Source organism: Melampsora larici-populina (assembly GCF_000204055.1).
Source record: "Melampsora larici-populina 98AG31 unplaced genomic scaffold MELLAscaffold_14, whole genome shotgun sequence".
In the NCBI taxonomy this organism is placed as follows: domain Eukaryota; kingdom Fungi; phylum Basidiomycota; class Pucciniomycetes; order Pucciniales; family Melampsoraceae; genus Melampsora; species Melampsora laricis-populina.
This window is the reverse complement of record NW_006768778.1, coordinates 1,278,126-1,298,690: the sequence shown is the minus strand read 5'-3', so window position 1 is coordinate 1,298,690 and position 20,565 is coordinate 1,278,126. Positions and strand designations below refer to the sequence as shown.

The window sequence follows — 20,565 nt, the reverse complement described above, 5'->3', positions numbered from 1 at the left end:
ATTTTTCTTGAGACATCACATCTGTAGCTGGTCTAAAAAAGATCCTACAGAGCTATTCATGCAGAACTGTTTGAACATATGTAGAGTGTTTAAATGACTAGATAGCACCTTACTAACATTATGAAGTGTGAAGGAGAATAGTTCAGCTTTTGAATGAACCAAAAATCAAGATATTTGGAGCAGAATTGCAAAAGTTATTGAAGTTTTTAGACCACAAAATATTGTCTTCATACTCATGACCCAAATTTCAGGTATTGTTACATGTGAGTTTTTGATGATTTTCAGCGTTTATTGTTAGTACATAAACCAATATCTGCGTGTAAAATACAAAAAAATACTCATTATGACACCCCAACATCTAGGAACAAGGTGCATATTTGTTCAGAATTTTAGCTCGCTTCCTGTTGCCTCAGGACTTTTCTACGTCAGTAGTTTTCTTTACCGCCCGGTAAAGATTACATTTGGTGTAGTGAGGGTGCCTCTCTTGGCATGTCAGCTGGCTCTACCAACACCAACCCAAACACCGATACAGGTGCTACGTTGACTATCAGCTATCCTACTACAAATCCAGATGGCTGTTCAATCATTTAGGCAATTTAGTTGATTGGCACCCAAGAATTGAAGATTATATGGTTCTCCCTAGGTTATCTATTCTTTTCTTACAGTGCCCAACTGGACAATGACTGCTGTGTTGTGTGTCATTCATTGTTGTTTCTATGAGATTTTGTTGTTGCTGTACTCCTCTATTGACATTGTTTGTAGTTTTTACAATAAATCATTGGTAAAATCATAGCCTCACTACTTATCTCTATCTACCCTGATATTGTGTTCCTTTTCTTTGAGAAATAGTGCATTCCGTATTAACTTCAACCTTTCTTAAGATCACAGTCACTTTGAGTTGAGCTCAAGACTACAGACAAAATATCCCTGTTGAAATACCCAAGCAGAAGTTATAGGAAGGTATATAAGCAGATATAGATACCTCATTACTTATTGCTGTTTGAATATGTGTCATTCTCAACCTATACAAACCAAAATTGGTTGGTTGGAATACTTTGTAGACTACTTATATAAGACCATGAAGCAATTTTTGCCTGACTGCAGAGATAAATGTACCAAGAAAGATCAAAGAGAGCTAGTCCATAATTGAGTTGGAATCATTGTTTGGAAAAACTACATCAAAAAATGTATACTTAACATGTCAGACTGAAAGAATTGGTCACTTGTATGTGAGTGCAAAGGGATTCCTGTGAGAAAGACAGAGGCATGATGAGAAAATGATTTCTCCTTGTCCTGCAGTGGTCTTAGCTTGTTGACAAGCGCACACGAGTCGCCTTTGTGCCTCAAAGGGAGTCCGTGTGCGCTCGTCGTCGGGCGACTGCCACAAGGACATGGTGGATATCATCAAACCCTTTTCCATATTCATTACTTTGATATGCTGTGTCTTCATTGTTTTCTTGAACCTTTATATGATGTGATGATTATGGTCATTGATTGAACTATGGGTTTTATGAAAGGCTTTTACTGAACAATCCCCTGCACTTCCTCAGTCAAGGATGAAAACCCTTAAGGGTAATCCTAATTGATTATGTGGTTATTTCTGAGTATAGAATGATACATAGCATCAACATTGCTCTCTTGATGAAAGTCCGGTGACCCCTGTCAACACCCACGCCGCACCGCCCAAGAAAGCGCAAGCAGAGCGCGCACACCGCCTGGGCTTGGGGTTTGACCAGATCACGGTTTTTTCTTGGGGCTATAGCTATGGTCAGCCCCACAGTGATCATAGCAATTTATTCTTGCGCTCTGTATAGCGTTATACCGCACCACTACAGGGACCTGTAGCGCAACATGGCGCTAGAAATTGTATAGCGCCCTGAGCGGACCCAAGCACACCAGATCTCATGGCAACCCCAGCGCCACCAAGGGTTAAGGGTATGTAACCCTTCATCAATACCACCACTAACCCTTGACCTCATCCCTCGATCGCCCAATAACCCACAACCACAATGAACAACCCGCGATCACAATCAACAACCCACAATCACAGCTATTCAATGCTATTTGATCACTGTCGTAGTCAACTCCAACAATTCATCAACTCAGCAATCAACTCAATTCCCACTTCTCACCATCCTATCACTATCTTATCACACATTTCTCACATTTCACCATGTACGGTCCCAAGCAATCAGAAAACTTGAATCTTTCAGGATGCTGTTGTTTTGTCGTTGGTTGGAGTCCCCGGTTTTGACTATAAAACATCCTCATCAAGGTAAGTCTTTCCCTCCTCACATCTATTCCATAGATATAATTTCTTTTTCAATTCTTGATCTCGTTCCAATCCCACCTTCTTATCTTAGGTGAGTCTCATCACTTTTATATCCTACATATCAGTTATTGTTTCAATTCTTTCCTCTCAATCAAACAATTTCATCTCGATCTGTCAATTTCTTCTCTTTTTAATCCTAGATCCCATTCAATCGGTCTACTACATAGATTTCATCATGCCTTCATCTACAACCAACACCAACAACCCCAGCCAGTCTACTGGTCAACCTGATCCTCCGACCTCTCTAGCTTCACCATCTGTCCCATCTAGATTGCTTCAAACCCGTAGCCCAGTACGGGCTCGACCTGGATTCATCATCCAATCCCCAGACTCCTGTCAAGCCCTTCAATTACCTACCGAAGAATTGGATGGGTTTGTGACTGAATCGGAAGATGGTGCATCCGAAGGAACCAATAATCCACCGACTGTAGTACCAGCTCCTGGTCGAGTTCAAATTCACCTGGAGAAAAGACTCCCTAAGAATGCCAAAGGTAAAACTAGAAATGGCAAGCGTAAGAGTTCGGTGGCTTGCATTGTTTCCAACTCGTCTACATCTTCTCGTGTGATCAAGGTAAAGAAACTCAAATCAAACACAATCATGGAGGTAATTCACTGTCACTTTTTGTTTATAATTCAGGTTTGGAGAGCTGATTTGCTTTGTCTTCTTTATGATAGGACTACAACGTCCCTACCGGTCTTGATCTCTATCAAGAGTCAGGTGACAAGATTGAGATTGAGACACCAGGAGTGAGACATGCTCGTCTTGGGCGTGCTGCCACACTCTAGGCTCATCACGAAGATCCTATTCATGTGAAAGGCGAGGTATGTTCAATCATAATACATATTTTCTTTTAACTTTCTTAATTCCAATAGTTTTACTGACTTTTTGATTTGATTAGAGTGGTAAAGTGGTAATGATCCACGTAGATACAAGTGTTGCTACTGCCTTTGCTTTTTCACCAGAGGGAGGTGCAGTTATTACAACTTATACTCTCATCGAGATGGGGCTAAAGAATGACCGGCATGTCCCAAACGGCATCTTGCGATCAAGGACGGTCACGATCTGCCTCGGACTTGGAAACAGCAACAGGACAATACTGTTTGAGTTGCCTCTGCCAACCCAAAAGGGACCTTAAATTCATTTCTCGCCCAATCAACCTTTAGCGTGGAGCTTCTTAACCATGTCTTAGTGATATGGATCCTCAGACATGGTCTCCCTTTCTCTCGATTCATTGATCCTGCTCTCCATGCGGCTTTTGAACTGTCAAATTGATCGGCCATCATTCAAGGTACCACCTGGGCGTCCAAGACATCCAAGAAGATGTATAAGGAGCTCTCTCAAGCTGTAATTAACAAACTTCAAGTAAGCTCTGTATATATATACTTGATATCTATTTATGAATTGTAAGCTGATCATTTCTAACTTGTTCTTGATTTCCTTAGGTCAACAAAGGCAAGTTCTGCCTCATTTACGACGTTTGAACCACCAAGGGTTGTTGTAAAGCGTTCATTGGGGTGTTGGCTACCTATGTCGACAACAATTGGAAGTTCCAAACCATTCATCTAACTCTCAAATTAGTCACCTGGCACCACACTGGCCGTCTCCTTGCACAGCCAGTTGGGAGATTTTTGATTGCAAATGGGTTACATAAAAAGATAAGTCTTTCATCTTTTTTTATAACTTTCACATTACAAATCATTTTCAACTTTCTTTTGATGAATCAAAGCTAACCGGAAATGTTCTGTTTTCTACATGCTAGTTCAAACAACGGATTCACCTAGCTACAATGCTACCATGGCACATGAGCTATTGTCCATGTTCCTGGACGCCAAGGACTCTGTTGACTGGGATTCTTTGGCCAATCAAGTTGAGTGCTATACTCATAAGATTGGCCTAGTAGTCAAATCCAGCCTTAAGTTGCTAGGTATGAGTGCTGGTCACATCAAGCCCACAACTTTACCTGGAGTTACGTTACCAACCCCAACAATGGTATCGAACAATGGCAACAATAACATGTCAATGGACTCTTCCAAGGACGGGCAAGATGATTATGATGATGAGAACAAACTAGATCAGTTTCCTGCAGACGACTCATTGGATTCTGGTTCTGAAAATGGTGGCACTCATGCCGTATCTGATGTGGCTTGGGCAGTCAAAAAGGTGAGCATTGATTGGATTACTATTCTTCAGTCTGATCCTTCCCTTCTTGACTTTCTCTTACTAATCTATCCTTTGGTATATAAGAGTACGAGCTTTGGAAGAACACGAGAGTTCTTTAGTAAGTGCTAAAAAGAACAGGAGTGATGTGGAAAAGCAAAGTACCTAGTGGTACAAGAAGACACTGATAAGAATGAATTGCTTTAACACACAACACTACATAAAAGAACAAACCTTTGGAAGAACACAAGAGTTCTTTATTAAGTGCTAAAAAGAACACAAGTGATGTGGAAAAGCAAAGTACCTAGTGGTACGAGAAAATACTGATAAGAATGAATGAGAAAAGGGAAACAATAGTTGAGGAAACGTTCAATCTTATATATAAAAGATGATCTTGTAGAACCAAGGTACATGAATAGATAGAGAAGAAGAAGACATAATGATTTCAAATGAAATAGATGAAGTTGAAATCATATAAATATTGAATATGACAGAATAGAAATGAAGTTCTAGACTTGTTAATTATCTCAATATAATATAGGCCAAAAAGTTTAATGGACTGTGTACCAGGAGCTCTGCAAGAAGGCAAGAGTTCATAGCCAAAGCCAAGCAACTGGACCACCAGAGTCAATCACCTATATCTGGATGGGGTGTGCGTTGGAACGTCAACACTGATTACCTCAAACGGCTCAGTGATGCTCGCGACATAAGTGATTTCACCTCTTCCCTAACATTTCTATTATCTTGTTTCTAACTATCTCTGTCTTCCTTACCCCTCTCCAAATGTATTTGATCTGTAGGCTGTAGACGCAATTCACTTGAGTGACCGCAAGACTCAATACTATCAGGGTCTCCATATAACCACCGATGAATGGGACTCCATTGAGAGTCTGGTTAAGATACTTGAGGTTAGTCATTATCATACTTCTTTCTCATTCTTTTTTGAAATCATTTGTGGTGTATTTCTTTTGTTGACATCTCAATGTCTGTTTGTAGGTGTTTTTGCACGCTACCAAACAAATGGAGGGCGACTCCCCCACCGGCTGCATCCTACTAGCCGAATACTCACGCATGGTTCTCGAACTCAATAACCTTATGCATGCCTGTGAGGATCAAGACCTGAAGTCTATGATTGAATCAATGTTGTATAAACTTGAGGGGTATCAAGCAGAAGCTGTTGCTTGTGACGCAATTGTCTTATCTACAGTTCTCAATCCTTGGTTTTGGGTCCGGTTTTTTGACCTCAACTATCCTGAAGATGCTGTTCGAGCCAAGAAACTTTTTATAGATGCTTTTGAAGGTGCTCTGGCCCAATGGGTTGAAGATCCTATCACCTCGACCTCAGAAAGTGATCAAGCTACTCAAACTTCACCTGATCTCATCTCTCCCAGCCCGATGTGTTCACAATTTGACGTCTTTACCACTCAAGTGTCATCTCAGTCACCTGTTGATAAACACAATGAGGAACGTGGCAATTACGTTGATGGTGATCATTTGTTGCTTGAGGGCCAGTCTGAGCTAGACTGGTGGAGAGTAAGTTTACCACTTTTGATATCTCTACAATTTCAATCCCATTGCTGATTTTGTGTATCTGCTTATAGGAACACAAGAGGGATTTCCCGGTCCTTGCAACTCTCGCTTGTGACTATCTTGGTATATTGGGCACCTCTTGCCCTTGTGAGAGAACTTTCTCTTCTGCTGCTAATATTGCAGTTCCTTCTTGTGCTTCTTTGACAGCAAAGGTGATCCAGATGCTAGTCAGTGCACGTGAATGGTTGAAATTGAAGGTTACTTTATCAGGTATATTTGCTGATGCTGCAGCATACCTTGAAGCTTATGAAACTTCCGGCAACAAAAATAATAAAAAATGATTTCATTGTCATCTCATCTTTTTCCTTTTTATAATTTCCCAACAATACAAAAAACCCTAAATTACCTTGTGTGTGTTCTTATATTTTACCTTCAAAATTTGATAAAACTCCAAAAACATCTGTCTTATCTTAGCTTTTTGTCTGTGTTCTTCAAAAAGAACTCAAAAAAAACCAAAAATAGTTGTGCACATTTTTCTTTTGATTGTTCATTGTCCTCTCTCGTCCTCTACAGCCTATCATAATACAACTAAGTAATCAATATGGCTTAATTGAACAAAACATTACAAGCTTTGTAGCACTCTGAGGCGCCAATTCATGTGAGATCGAGTGGTAGTGGAGCGGAGCGATTTTTACGCTCGAAAACCCCTTAGTGCTTCAAAAAAATACACTCTGAGCCGCTAATCCCTGTGAGATTGAGCGATAGTGGTGCGGAGCAGTTTTTAAACCCGCATCGCGCTGAAAACCCCATAGCGCTGGAAAATTATAGCGTAGCGATTGATTTTTTTTCATAGCGCGGAATCACTACGCTCGTAAAATTTGGGGTTTTAGCGGAGCGGAGCGGTGCGGCGTGGGTGTTGATGGCATCTCTCTCTCTCCGGTGAGAGTGATTAAGGAGTGAAATTACCATGAGAATAGCCATCACGGTTAAGTTCTTGAATTGGGTCAACTTAATGTGTGCACTATAGCAGCTTGAATCAGATCACATACTCAAGCAAGTTCATTCAAAATTGAAAAACATTATCTCAGTAATCACAAAGGCCCAAGTCAAACAGCTTTCTTCATTTCAACCTGAACTGTGCTATTGAAACCTTGTGACATGAATTATGAAAACTAAATAAGAAAAATGTGATCAGATTTGTTGTCCTTGATATCCATGGTGGCTGGGAATTCTCTCGACTTGTCAAAAAGATCTGTAGGAAATTGGAAGTGTTCCCTGAGCTTGCGGAGGTACACATCAGTCCATGTCCGATCGACAGGTGGAAACTGAGAGTGCGGATAGGACCGGGACTCTCTCGTGAAAGGGGAAACGCCACCTTTCACGGGAGGAAGAGAGTTCAAGGATGTACAGGAAGAGAGACAGAGTTTTCATCTCTCTACTCGAATACATCCTCTCTACCTATCCTGCGCTCAAAGTTGGCAAGTCTCATTCTTGATCTAGAATCTTTTTTTCAAAACAAAATCTCAAGCGTAATTGCAAGAACAATAAATAGGTAAAACTTATCAGAGAATTTGAAACGGAAGGAACATTGAATGTGGAGGCAACTTAAGAGGAGAACAGTAAAGAATAAAGACATATAAATCAGAAAGTATGATTCAGGCCATGAAACAAGCCGAGGAGAAGAAGAATGCGAATCCGCCCGATATAAGAAGCGATGCAGAAAACCGGAGGCGCAGGATGGAATCGAGAGCCCCAGGAGGAACCCAATCGACTTCTAATACAAGAGATGAAGAGAAGATTACGATGACTGGGGAAGGAAAGGGTGATGGTGCGGTGATTCCGAGGGATGATGGTGGAGAAGGTCAAGGAATGGGAGGAGAGGGTGAAGAAGGGAGAAGAGAAAGGGTGTTGGAAGAAGGAGGAGAAGAGGCGAATGAAGATGGGAGTGAGTCAGTGTCAAGTGAGGAATTGACAAAGGAAGAAATTCAGAAGAAGATTCAGAAGAAGGAGAAGAGTAAGAGGGTGAAGGGGAAGAAAGGAAAGGGGAAGAGGGTAGATTCATCGGAAGATTCAGGAGGAGAAGAAGGTTGGTTGAGAAATGTGAAGGATTACGGGATGTTGGTGGAGAAAGATAATTGTAAGTGATCGCTCTACAATGATTGAGTGGAGGAACGCACCCTGGAAGATTGTGAGCAGCTTGGCGCTCCAGTAAAGTCCTCCTGAAGGGAAATGACTAGGAAGGAGTGATTCCGCCCAAGGGGGGAATCATGATATAATAGGGACGCTCCACAGTAGTGTAGAAGCTGTCAATGATGAAATGCATAGGGGATAGAGCCTTTAGCTGACGTATGAATTATTTGGCTGGAATGGGGGCGAATGGTTGGTTCAGTAGGTCTGAAGGAGTTGAGAACGGACAAGAAGAAGGAGAGAAGGGGCATACCAGACGGTAGACCACTCCTAGACCGTTTAGCCGAAGTAATTGAATTCGGAGACGATGTTGACTTTGCGGAGCTGAAGGAAGAGATGAAAATGAAGAGGAAGGAGGAGGAGTTGGCTAAGAAAGAGGTGAAGGAAGGGGGAGAGAAAGGATCAAAGTCAGGATTGAGAAGAAGGAAGTCGAGGAGAGGTAGAGGGGGACGTTCGTCGTCTTCGGAATCAGAGTCAACGGCTTTGTCTTCATCAGATGAGGGGAAGGGAGAATCGAGGAAAGGAAAAGGGAAGGAGAGATGCAAGAGGTCGAAGCGGGAAGACTAATCCTCAGGAAGTTTGGAATCGGAATCTGGTTCATCAGAAGCGGGTGGGAAGAAAAGAGAACGACCGCTAGTGTTTTCCTTCAAGCAGGTGAGCGCTTACGATCTTCCGGACCTTCCACCACAATGGGAGAAGAATTTTAGGAGGATGCGATATTGTGTACCTTTGACGGTATTTACGGCATCATATATAGATGAGTACAAATCATCAAGCAAGTCAAAGCTCGGAAGATACAAGTGGGACAGTCATCACCTACACTCGAGAGAAGAATTAGAATCCCACATGACTTATGGTGAATTTAGTCTAGCGTGTGACTTGGAGTATAGGTATGCGTTGGAGCGATACAAGTTCAAGGAATATGCTGAATATGTGGAGAGACATAAAGCGATTGTCAGTAAGATAGCGAGAAAGCATAAATGTTGGATGGTAGGTCTACGGTATCACTTAGCGATAAGAGCGTTAACATTCAGGGTGAGAACGGAGGAGACTTACGAGAAAACGAAAGAGGGGAAGAGGAAGCGGAAAGTTGAAGAGGTGGTGTTACCAGATGGGATTGAGCCGGGGGCGGAAGAAGACGCAAGGTGGGAAGCCCAGATGGCTGGAGATTTGAAATTTGAGGGCAACCCGTATGCGCTAGGCCAACCGAAGTACGGTTGGGTGTTTAAGACAGGACAGGAGCAAGATCCCACGATAGCTCACCTTTCGAGAACAACTCCAGAGGAAAATAGAGGGGGTTGGAAAGGAAGGGGACAACGGGGAGGAAATAGGGGCCACTACCCGAAACCTCAAGTGATGGCACCGTTGAGACCACAGGGTAGCTATCAGAAGAGGGAGGCGAGCAAGGACTGGGTGGCCTTAGGGCAGCAGCATGCAAGCACGCAGGCTTCAGGTTCTGGGAAAGGAGGAAAGAGGTACGGGAAAGGAGAGGGAAAGAGTGATCGGTAAGCATTCATAGACGATTAGAGTCTGAGGATTGAAGTGCTGACAAGTGATTATATGATTTAATCGGGCTCGGGGAATCGGTAATGGTCCATTGCATTTGGCAATTCAGGGTGAATCACGTAATTGTTGTTGATTTGGGTTCGTCTCTCCTGTAGTTAAAATAGATAGTGATGATGAGAAATAAGAACTTGAGAGAAGAGAGGAGTTTCTTACGTTGAAATGAATTCAAAATGTCTTTGTGTGAATCTAGATCGTGGGTAGAGAGCGACCACTTCCTAGAGTGTGCACTAGTAAGACTGAAGTGCGAGAGCCAGATGAACAGAAGCGAGTTGAGGACGTTGAGAGTGAGAGAGTGAGGATGGATGAGGAAGAGGCTGAAAGAGAGAGAGAGGAGAGTGGATTGAGTGAAGGGGAAGATGAGTTAGACTCCGAGGAGGAGAGTACTGGTAAGGATGGGGAGAAGAGACAGAAGACTATCTTACCATTGAGTCAGAGGAAGACATGTAGAGGACAAGTCAAGAGTAATTGGCCGGGTCCGGTGAAGTGTGAGATGAACATCCGAGAGTGGGAAATACTGATGAAGGAAGTTGGATTGGACGAAGATATCCCTTATATCATTGAGGGGTTTCAGGATGGTTTTTGTTTAGGAATCCCGCAGCACGAATTCGAGAATGAGAGGTGGTATACCCCGGATAATCATGAGTCAGCATTCGAAGCCAAAGATCAAATAAATGCGACGTTGGAGAAAGAAGCTAGAGCCGGGCGGATAATAGGACCTTTCACGCATGAACAGGTATACGAGAAATTTGGATTCTTCAGGAGTAATCCGATGGGGAGTGCTGTGAACGGGGATGGGTCAGTTAGATTGATTAATGACTTATCTTATCCGAAGAATAAACCGGGGATACCGTCCGTGAATTCGTTTGTGGATAAGAAGAACTACGAGACGAGTTGGGATGATTTTAAAGTGGTGGCGAAATTTTTCCGTGAAAATCCAGGGGATTGGGATGTAGCGATCTGTGATTGGGAAAAAGAGTATCGTCAGCTAGGTAACCACCCGTCTCAGAGAAGATTTCTGTGCATAAAGGACTTTAGAGGGAGGATATGGATAGATTTGGCAGTGGGGTTTGGAGGTGTAGCAGGATGTGGGGTCTTTGGGGCTCCGGCGGATATTTGGAAGAAGATAACAATGAAGTTGTTGAGCATACCAATGATTTTCCGTTGGGTCGACGATAACTTAATATTCAGACGACCAGGACAAACGGTGAAATTGGAAGATGTGGTTCATTTGAGTAAAGGTTTGGGGGTGAAAACGAATGCGAAGAAGAGTTTCGATTTTGGTGATGAGCAGAAGTTTTTGGGCTTCATCTGGAACGGAAAGAAGCACACGGTTAGATTGCCACAAGATAAGATAGACCAAAGGTTAGGTCAGGTAGTGGATTTTCTTACGTCAAAAGATCCATGGAGTTTGTCAAGGGTCGAGACACTGGTAGGAAGGCTGAGTCACACGATAAATGTGGTGCCGCACATGGCAGCCTTTCTCTGTTCGCTGTATAGGATGCTGAAGAGCTGGCAGAGGCCAGAGGCAAGAAGATTCCCAACGGAGTCGGTGAAAGCGGATCTGAGGGAATGGAAGGTCTGCCTAGAGACGGTAGAGGCGTGTACGTTGCTACCGAGCCCAATCCCAGAAGAAGTGGGATGGGTTGGGGATGCGTCGACATTGTTTGGGTAAGCCGAGTGAGGTGTCTTAGAGGGAAGGAATAACCTGACACGTTTGATTCTGAGTTTAGGATCGGGGTTCTGGTCGGAGCGAAGTGGGCGTGTTTCGGCTGGAAAGAAGATTGGCTGGAGAAGGGCCTCGTCTCAGGCAAACGCAATATTGCGTGGGCAGAGACGGTCACGATTAGACTGGGGTTGTTGGTGTTGGCGAAATCAATACCGGTAAGGGGTCGAACTTTCTGGGTAGAGACAGATAACACTACAACCGAGAATGCAATAAGGAAACGGAAATCGAAGGACGTCAGAGTGAATGAAGAATGGAAGTTGATACAGAGACTACTCACAAAATTAGGCTGTAACGTGAAGCAGAGACGCGTGACATCAAAGAATAATCTGGCAGATGAGTTATCGAGAGGGATTTTTGATGGGAGAGAGTGGAATGATGAGACGTTTGTAGATATTCCGAATGACCTTTGTCCGTTGTTGTCGCAGAAGTCTTGTCCGCTAGAGATAACCCCTCCGTAATCGTTTAATTGGATCTATCGTTTGTCTCGTTAATTGTCGTTTTGCGATTGTGAGTAACCAAGAATGCCTAGGAGATCGAGGACAAGAGATGGTGAGCAAGACCTATTGATAGGTGGCAAGGAGAGGTGCCTTTCGAAGGTGACGAAGCCGTTCGGGGCATTCAAGAGCGATGCGCTGGGAGTGGATAACTCAGAGGTAGATGAGGTCCAACAACATTTCTTGAGGGGATCTTGGGCTGATGGAACTTTGAAGCACTACAATTCGGGGGTTATAAAATTATTGAGGTTTGCTTCGGTGAAAAGGGTAGATAGAGAGAGGCTGCTACCAATCTCGGGAGATCTTATCATCAACTTCGTAGTATGGGGTTCTAAAAAAGGAGAAGAGTTAGCTGAAAATGACGAATCAGTGAAAGCGTCAACTTTGAGGTCGTATTTGGCAGGGATAAAGGCATGGCATACATTTCACAGGGCGTCTTACCCACACGATTCGGATGAAACAGTGACCAAGTTGTTGAAAGCCTTGAGGATGGTTGAGCTGAAATATCGAGAGAAGGAGAAGCGAAGGCCACCGGTAATGATCTCGGATCTGGTAGTGTTAGCGGAAAATACGGATATGGCCAACGAACAATTGATAGTGGTGACCACGATAGCATTGGTTGCGTTCTGGGGAACGGCAAGGCTAGGAGAACTGGTGTCGAATGATCCGAAGAAAGATTTATTGAGATGGGAAGATGTGGAATGGGGTCCGAAGGGAGCTTATGCGAAGATAGCGATCCATGGAGCGAAGACAGCGGCACCAGGGGAACTTCAGTATATATTTTTGCAAGATCAAAAGTCGTGCTTAGATCCGGTTAGAGCTTTAAGATTACTTTACGAGTTTAGAGAGAGGAAACCTTCGGACTTGATTTTTGCTATAGATTATAGCCAAGAGGAAAACGATAAAGGAATGGTGTATAGAAAGTCGGCACTAATAGAGAAATATAGGAGGATATGGAATGAGCATAGGCCAAAGGGGAAACAAATGCTGTACGGGCATTCGTTTAGAATTGGGGGAGCTTCATTAAGATGGAACTTAGGGGCGTCAAGAGAGGAATTGAAAGCATGTGGGAGATGGGCCTCTGACGCTTATAAGATTTATCTTAGGAAGTTCGATCATCGTGAGCTCAAAGAGACAATTGCGCTATTGAAGGAGCTCAAGTTTAATTGAGTTAAAGCGGCGGAATTCGCAAAGTGGGAAAACTCTAAAAGTGTGAGTGTATTTGGAATGCTTTGGGGCATGCATGCAGGTAGCTGATGAACTTTAAAATTAATGGATAAGGTTTGGTAGACGATGGAAGGAGGCGTCTGGGGGAGATCCAGCAGATCTGTAGAATTGGAGCATGGAATACACGAGGGAATGCAATTTAGAGTATAGATGTGAAAGGAATATAGGAAATCCTGGAGGGATTGTAATGGTGACCGAGAGTGAGTAATTCTCACGTGAGTTGAGTTTGGGGGGTTTCGACTTCTCAGGCTCACGGCTCTACCCTCCCGTGAGAGGTGGGGTAGAGAAGTCATACCTTCTCGGTGCTGTTCTCGTCCCAAGGGGTAAAGAAGGGGAGTTGTGGTATAACAACTCCCTGGGTTCTTTGCCCTTTGAGACCATCCCCAAACCACACAAGTGTAGGATGCTTGGTCCTAGGTAAGGGCGGCAACCTATGCGTGGTAGGACAGACCTAGAAGATATAGGCTTTTTATATGTAGGATGATTCTAGAGGAATGCTACATAGAAAGCAGTAACAAGATTGATCAAAGCAATGAACTTGTAACCTGTCAGATTGTAGAATGGAATCGAAGGATGATTATCTGACCGATTAGATCAATCGGAACCGTGACCGTTGTTGCTCTATCTTTGAGTGAGAGTGATCAACAGGGGTTGGAGCTATGTTAAAGTTCAGTGGGCGTGTTATACAGCGCTTATTTCTTAATAACATCAAGGAAATTCCAACGAGACTCACAGGTGGTTGTCAATGTCTCAACAGCTTCATCAGCAATTCCAAACTATTTCATAAGGTGAAATGCAAGGTCTCGAGATGGAGCCATTAGCGTGCAGAAGCGCAATAATATATTGAGGAAAACATAATCCAAGAGAAGGTGAACAAATGGAAGGACATATACGATTGAAGGGTTTAAAGATGAGGGAAAGAGTTCATCAGGTTAAGGGTTCAAAAAAACCCAGAAAGCGACTCATCCTCTAGAATGATTGGTGAACACTCAATAACTGGGTGAAGGGGATAGTAATAAATCTCACAATATTACAAGCTTGGAATATACTGAGACTCAATTTGAAAGAGTTGTACCAAGCGTAGATATTGATGCCAAAATTTTCAGCCAGACCAAAGTTGAAGGAGATACCAATTTGAAGGAGTTGGATTCATCTATGTATGGAGGAATGGTGAGTAAAGTAGCTGATTGATTCATACGTATTGGCAACGCTAGGACCTCATTGTCATCTAGATTCTACCCTAGCGCGATGGATAATGGAGAACGCTACGGTAGGTAAGTACCCACCGTACCATACCGTTATGGTCAGTCCTCAGATGACTGTTTTGAGAAATTGATTTTGGTGTGAAAGTGCTGATGATAGCATTCAACATGTTAACTGCTCATCTCCACACGTATGTGAGTATGATACGTGTCCAGATGAACAGTTACATAACACGTTGAATGCTATGCTCAAACATTTCAGAGTTGATGTAATGTGTACATGTTGGTTCTCCTGGCTGGAGCACATGATGCCTCATGCGTTCCGGCGATGTGAGCGACCTTTAACTGGTTTTCTCTCCAGTTTCCACATGAAGCAAGTATGATACGTGTTGAGATGAGCAGTTAACATGTTGAATGCTATGCTCAAACATTTCAGAGCTGATGTAATGTGTTTCTCCTCGCCGGAGCAGATGATGCCTCATGCTTTCTGGCAATGAGAGCAATCTCTAACTGGTTTTCTCTTCAGTTTCAACATGAAGTAAACTTACGTAAATGGTTATCAATCAGGTTCACAAACAATGTGGAGAGTACACAGCACACAACCTGGTAAAGGAATATAAAAAGGCTGCATCTGCACTCCTGTTTGGTAATCATCACACTGATTACACCTAGGATTATTTGGTGCAGAGCCATATGACTCATCTCAGACGCAGAATAAAATTCTACTTCTACATTTGTTAATTTCCTTTTGCTTGCAGGTAAAGATCTTTTGGTGCACATCAACAACTCTCATCTTCTACTTGGCTCAATATTCATCTTTGGTGTTTCTGGAGTCATATTGGACACTGTCTAAAGTTCTTCTTCTACATTTCTGAATTTTGGCCTCTATGTGACTCATAATTTTCATTGAGATTTCTAGTGTGGTTTGTTCAGGGTGAAAAATTCAATGGAGCAGGATCCTGCATCATGTGAGTCCTGAACTGATGTTGGCAACACCTTGGAGAGGAGCTGATGACCACATACTCTTAGTATTTTACATGCATTGTACAGGCATCAATGGGGTTCCTTTGTATGGGTGCAAGCTTTGTGGGAACCAGGCAACAATGGATATCAACACCCACATGAAGTCTTCTTCTCACTTAAAAAGGGTAGCTATGCACAAAGCACTATTGGAAAAAAGATCAGCTTCTCAAATGCATCATACTTAGTGTTGACTGCATGAACAAGGTCACTCTTCCTATCAAGGAGAAACATTGGGGTTGGTCCAAAGATCAAATGTAGTCACCCAGATGTCCTTGATTCAAAATAATTCTTCATTAAACTCAGCACAATTGCAATGAACTGCACACTTGTTTGCCCAAAGGCAAAGATCTTCACCTGTCAACATAACTTCCCCCGTTCATGATCTTTGGCAATCAATGATTACAAAATACACTACATTTATAAAGATCTTTCCATTTGGGCAAATAAGTGTGCAGGTGATTGTAATTGTGCTGAGTTTAATGAAGAATTAATTTGAATTGGGGACATCTGGGTGACTACATTTTATCTTTGGACCAAACCCAATGCTTCCCCTTGATAGGAAGAGTGACCTTGTTCTTGCAGTAAACACTGAGTATACTATGATGCATTTGAGAAGCTGATCTTTTTTCCATTAGTGCTTTGCGCATAGCCACCTTTTTTAAGTGAGAAGAAGACTTTATTTGGGTGTTGATTACCATCATTGATTTTCAAAACAATCTGTACACAAAGTTGAATTTCAAAGACAGTGTGATTGGTTTTTCAAAAAAAAATGTACACAAAGTTTGCTTCTCCAAAGACATGATTAACAAGAGACGATAAATTGTAAATAGAAGAATGAAAAATAAAATTTAGAACAGAAAATGAGAAAGATAAAACTCTAAACTACTTCTTGCTGTTTCCCTTTGTCTGCAGTTGTGCCTTGTATTCCTTGAGGTGCTTCACTGCACCTTCAAACTGATCTATGGGTACAATTCCACACTAGATCCAATCTCTACATCCCACCTTCCAAGTGATGGTATTTGGAAGTATAGATCCTTGTCCTGGAGCAGCCATATCCCCAGCTGAGGAAATAGAGCACTCATAACAGCAAGTAGTTGCCAAGTTTGCCAAGTAGTCCCATGAAATTGCAGCAAGCAACAGTAACTTTGTTGCTCTATGTTGGAAGTTGTGGACCTTTTTAAAAGCACAGCTAGATAAGATAATCAAATCCACAAGTCCTTGCAGTTCCATCTGATTGTACACAATTTCACCTTATCAGATATCACTGTATACTGCTTTCCTGAGGCCATGGCCATAATGACTTTTCTATGAAATAACAAAATCTATAAAGTAGCTGTCAGTCAATGTCAGTCTAATCTCCCTTCTGTTGATGTCAGACCAATGTTGACTGACAGGAAGTTTTCAACTTGCTGCAATTGAGGTCTGTCTGTGTCTGTGGATAAGTTTAGTGTGACATATTATTTGTGAAGATGACGACTTCTGAAATGGTACATGATCATGTGATGTATGTAACATTTTGTTATCTACATGTGCAATTGTTTTGACTGAGTTCTAGAAGTTAAAGTGAATGGCCAGTATGTTATTGATTTCCTTGATCCTGAATAAACTCCTTGAATCCTTGTGAAAATTAACCCAAAGGACACACAAAGATCATGCACTTTTTTTACTCAGAGAATCTGTACATGAATAGGACTTTGATACTTTGTGCCAAACCTGTCATATGGACCAACCCAATCAGATCTTTTCTCTAATTAATCAAGAGATCAAGTTGCAATAAGCTCATCAATGCTTCAGAATTTATTATAATAGTAAACCAATGTAAGATCTTACTTTTCAACTGATTTCAACATGCTGATCATCATCTCAGGGGCTTGGTCCATACACCTCAATTTGGAAAGAATCATATGCCCTGTTTATGAGCTCCTTGCAAATCTGTTTCTTTTTCTCCAATGTCTCATTCAAAATCCACACTCATACTTTGTCTGAACCTATTTTGGCAAGAACATGGGAGGAAGTCTTATTCAGAACCCTTCAGGCTGTACCTTGCCTGCTATTGATTTAAGCTCAACTTTCTCTTGAAATTCATCTCAATACCAGACATCCCTGGAAGGAAAAGTTCCCCCTTACAATCCAAACCAGGGATCTCTCTCAACATTTTTGAAAGAAGATATGAATTTGTAAAAGCAATGTTATTGTTTGATAAATTATAGAATGTATAGAGGCATGTTTGACCTTTCTTCCAATGGATAAGGGTCAAAGTCGATGGTGACAGGGTTATCAAGATTGGACCATACATTGCAGAATCAGTAGATTGGTAATGCTCAAGAAGAAAGTGCTTCTTGCTTAAATCTTCTTGGTGAGCTTTTTCAGTTGTGGATATGTACATATTCGCTCCACCAAATCTCACAGGCCATCTTCGCTTTTTGTCTGTGGTATTTCATGGCTGTAAAACCACATGACAGCGCGTGGTTATGGGTTTACATGCGTTGAATATGACCGTGTGCACTTGTAACGTTTCTGATTTCAATTACTTTTTTTCTTTCGTCTCCTTTTCCTCTTCTTGATAATTTCACCTTCTCTTTACCTTAAGCTTCTCTTATCATTCAACAAGATGCTATCTTCAGGCACGGTGAGTTCTTTAATCAAAACCCTTACCCCAAAGCACCACTCTCTTAACTAATCTTCCTTACTTTTCACTCAATCTTTAGCTCAATTTGAAGTTTATGAAAAGGAATCTAGTCACCACAACGAATCCCATCACAGATGAGAAAGTTGAACATTCAATTAATTCTGAAAGATCTGATTCATATAATTTAGTCGATCGTAAAGGAAAACAAAAAGAAATCCAAACAAAGGTGGTGTATGAAGACTCTTTAATGAGTTTTCCTGTATTACATCCTTTTGGTTCATTCTCATCATCCAAAGAAACTTCTATGTCTACATTTGCTGGTAGAAGAAGTTTTGGAAACTTTAATAGTGCAGTTGAAGTCAGTCAACTCATTTTCATATCCCTCTCCTGACCCTAATCTGATCTTTTTTCATCGAATTTAACTAATCCAATTTCTTTTATTGGATTTTCTCCTGATTCGTTTTTTGCGTCAAAAGCAATTAGGACAACCTATCATCAAGCCTTCCACATCTTTAGCCGCTGCTCAACAATCATCACAACCTTCTCGACCTCAAGACACACAACAGTCTAGCTCGACAAAAGTGAAGCGTAAACCAGTCAATCCATCGCAAGACAAGCCAGCACGAAGTCAACCAAAACCTCCGATAGCCTCCCAAGCTAAAGTAACAAATGAGAAACCTACCAAAGAGATTCCTAAGACCAGTGGATTTCAAAAACCATTTCAAAGTACTCAAATCAAATCGAATCCGAAAAAACGAAGTACCAGCGAAACTCAATCGACTTCTGATCTCACATCCACTTCTCAATCAAGTAAAAAAAGAAAATCACAAACACCTAGTACTTCACAAAAAGGAAAACCAAAACTTTCAAAAGAACTTCAATCGGGTAGTAGCTCAGAGGAGAGTGAAACGGTTCATCGTGAGATCGAACGTATGTTTTTAGAATGTAGACCATCTAAAACATGATTAATGAGTTGATGACTTCTTGACATACTTAATGATCTTTTGGAGTATCTCTTATTGGTTTATACACAGCTTGAAATTCTATGTAATGAGATCATCTTGCTTATGGCTGGTTATGATTTTTCTTTAGCTCACAAGCTTCACCAGAGCTCCTGCAAAGCACGCGAAGATCTTTTGCAAAATTTCACTCAAAAGAGATCAGAGGAAATCGAGTGATTTGTTCAAGTGTGTGGAAGTGTATAGGTATGATCACATATACGGAAACCTTGACCTAACGAGCAAGAAGCGATAAAACCAGTTCTCACCTTTATTGTTTGGTTCCTTAAGGTCAAGTATGAAGGAAGACTGTTGAGGACGTTCAAGAGGCTGTACTACACTAGCTTGGTGCCCATATAAGGTTTTTTGTTCTTGAGATCTCTAATGAGCCATTTCTCAAACATCAACTCCAAGACTTGAACTTATTTAAACAAAACTTGAAGCCAAAGTGACAAGATCTGAATTAAAGGAAGCATAAACCATGAGTTTTGATTGGTGCCTTTTATGAGATAATTTGTTAATGTGTCCAAATCTAGCTGATCTTAAAGTTGTGATCATTAATTGAATTCTAGACGTTTTTAACTTCTTGAGGCTTGAAATTGTTTGATTGAGCAATCTCTTCATGATGGGCTCAAGTGAGTGCTTCAAGTTTCAAATGAAGGAAATGTAATTCTCAAAACTTACAATAACCAGTATTTGAAAATACTGAAAGCAAAGGTTGTGGGCGAATCCCTAGGCTAGATCAGCCCAGGGTTTTAATTACTTGAATCAAACAAAAAGACCCTACGGGGTGGCTAGCGGACCTAAAACAATTTGTAAAGAAAACGCCACTACTCGATATAAATGAAACTATAACCCTACTAAAAATTGAAACATAACCATAGGAAAAAAGTAAAAAGAAAAAGTAAAATGAAGCCCAACACAATCTTTTTGAAGACAACATTATAATCACAAAGAACCAACCAACTTTTTTTTTTTTTTTTTTTTAAAAAAAAAGAAATAGTAATCCCACCACATCTCCTTAACTCAATTCATCAGCGTAAAAAGTACTCAAAAATCTTAGTAATAATAATCGTGACTTCAATACCTGGGAATAAGGGTGGGTGGGCGCGAAATATAAGAACTAAACTAGTTTACCAAATAAGATGATATTGAAGTTTTGACGAATGTAAACACGATGGGAAGATGAATAAAAAGGATGGTCAACAGCCTATGACATCATCCTTGTAAGTGACTGAAGTACAAAAAGAATGTCCGACCCGTCAGTAACTTTACAGGTACTGTGCATTCCGAATGAATCACATTCCCATCGGTTAATAACGAGTTACCAACTCCTAGAAATGTAATTCTCAAAACTTACAATAACCAGTATTTGAAAATACTGAAAGCAAAGGTTGTGGGCGAATCCCTAGGCTAGATCAGCCCAGGGTTTTAATTACTTGAATCAAACAAAAAGACCCTCTCCGACCCGCCTACAGACGTATCCATAGAGT

General features: G+C 41.5%; 3 protein-coding genes across 3 annotated transcripts in view; all 3 read left to right on the top strand.

Moving 5' to 3' along the window:
• Positions 1 to 591, top strand: part of MELLADRAFT_123441 (uncharacterized protein) — a gene marked incomplete at both ends in the record, with an annotated part of 1,626 nt that extends 1,035 nt beyond the window's left edge. The window contains one exon of the mRNA XM_007408997.1: positions 475 to 591. Coding sequence (XP_007409059.1) covers positions 475 to 591 — 117 coding nt within the window. The remainder of the gene's footprint in view (positions 1 to 474) is intronic.
• A 7,079-nt stretch (positions 592 to 7,670) lies between these two features.
• MELLADRAFT_62463 (uncharacterized protein) lies at positions 7,671 to 8,774 on the top strand (the record flags this gene model as incomplete). Its single annotated transcript, XM_007408998.1, has 2 exons — positions 7,671 to 8,157; positions 8,413 to 8,774. The coding sequence occupies 2 exons, from the start codon at positions 7,671 to 7,673 to the stop codon at positions 8,772 to 8,774; spliced, it is 849 nt and encodes a 282-aa protein (XP_007409060.1).
• Positions 8,775 to 18,056: 9,282 nt separating this feature from the next.
• Positions 18,057 to 19,252, top strand: MELLADRAFT_62462 (uncharacterized protein; the record flags this gene model as incomplete). The annotated part of the gene is made up of 4 exons (XM_007408999.1): positions 18,057 to 18,074; positions 18,154 to 18,432; positions 18,551 to 19,004; positions 19,167 to 19,252. 4 exons carry the CDS (start codon positions 18,057 to 18,059, stop codon positions 19,250 to 19,252), a joined length of 837 nt encoding a protein of 278 aa, XP_007409061.1.
• Between the last annotated feature and the right edge of the window lie 1,313 nt (positions 19,253 to 20,565).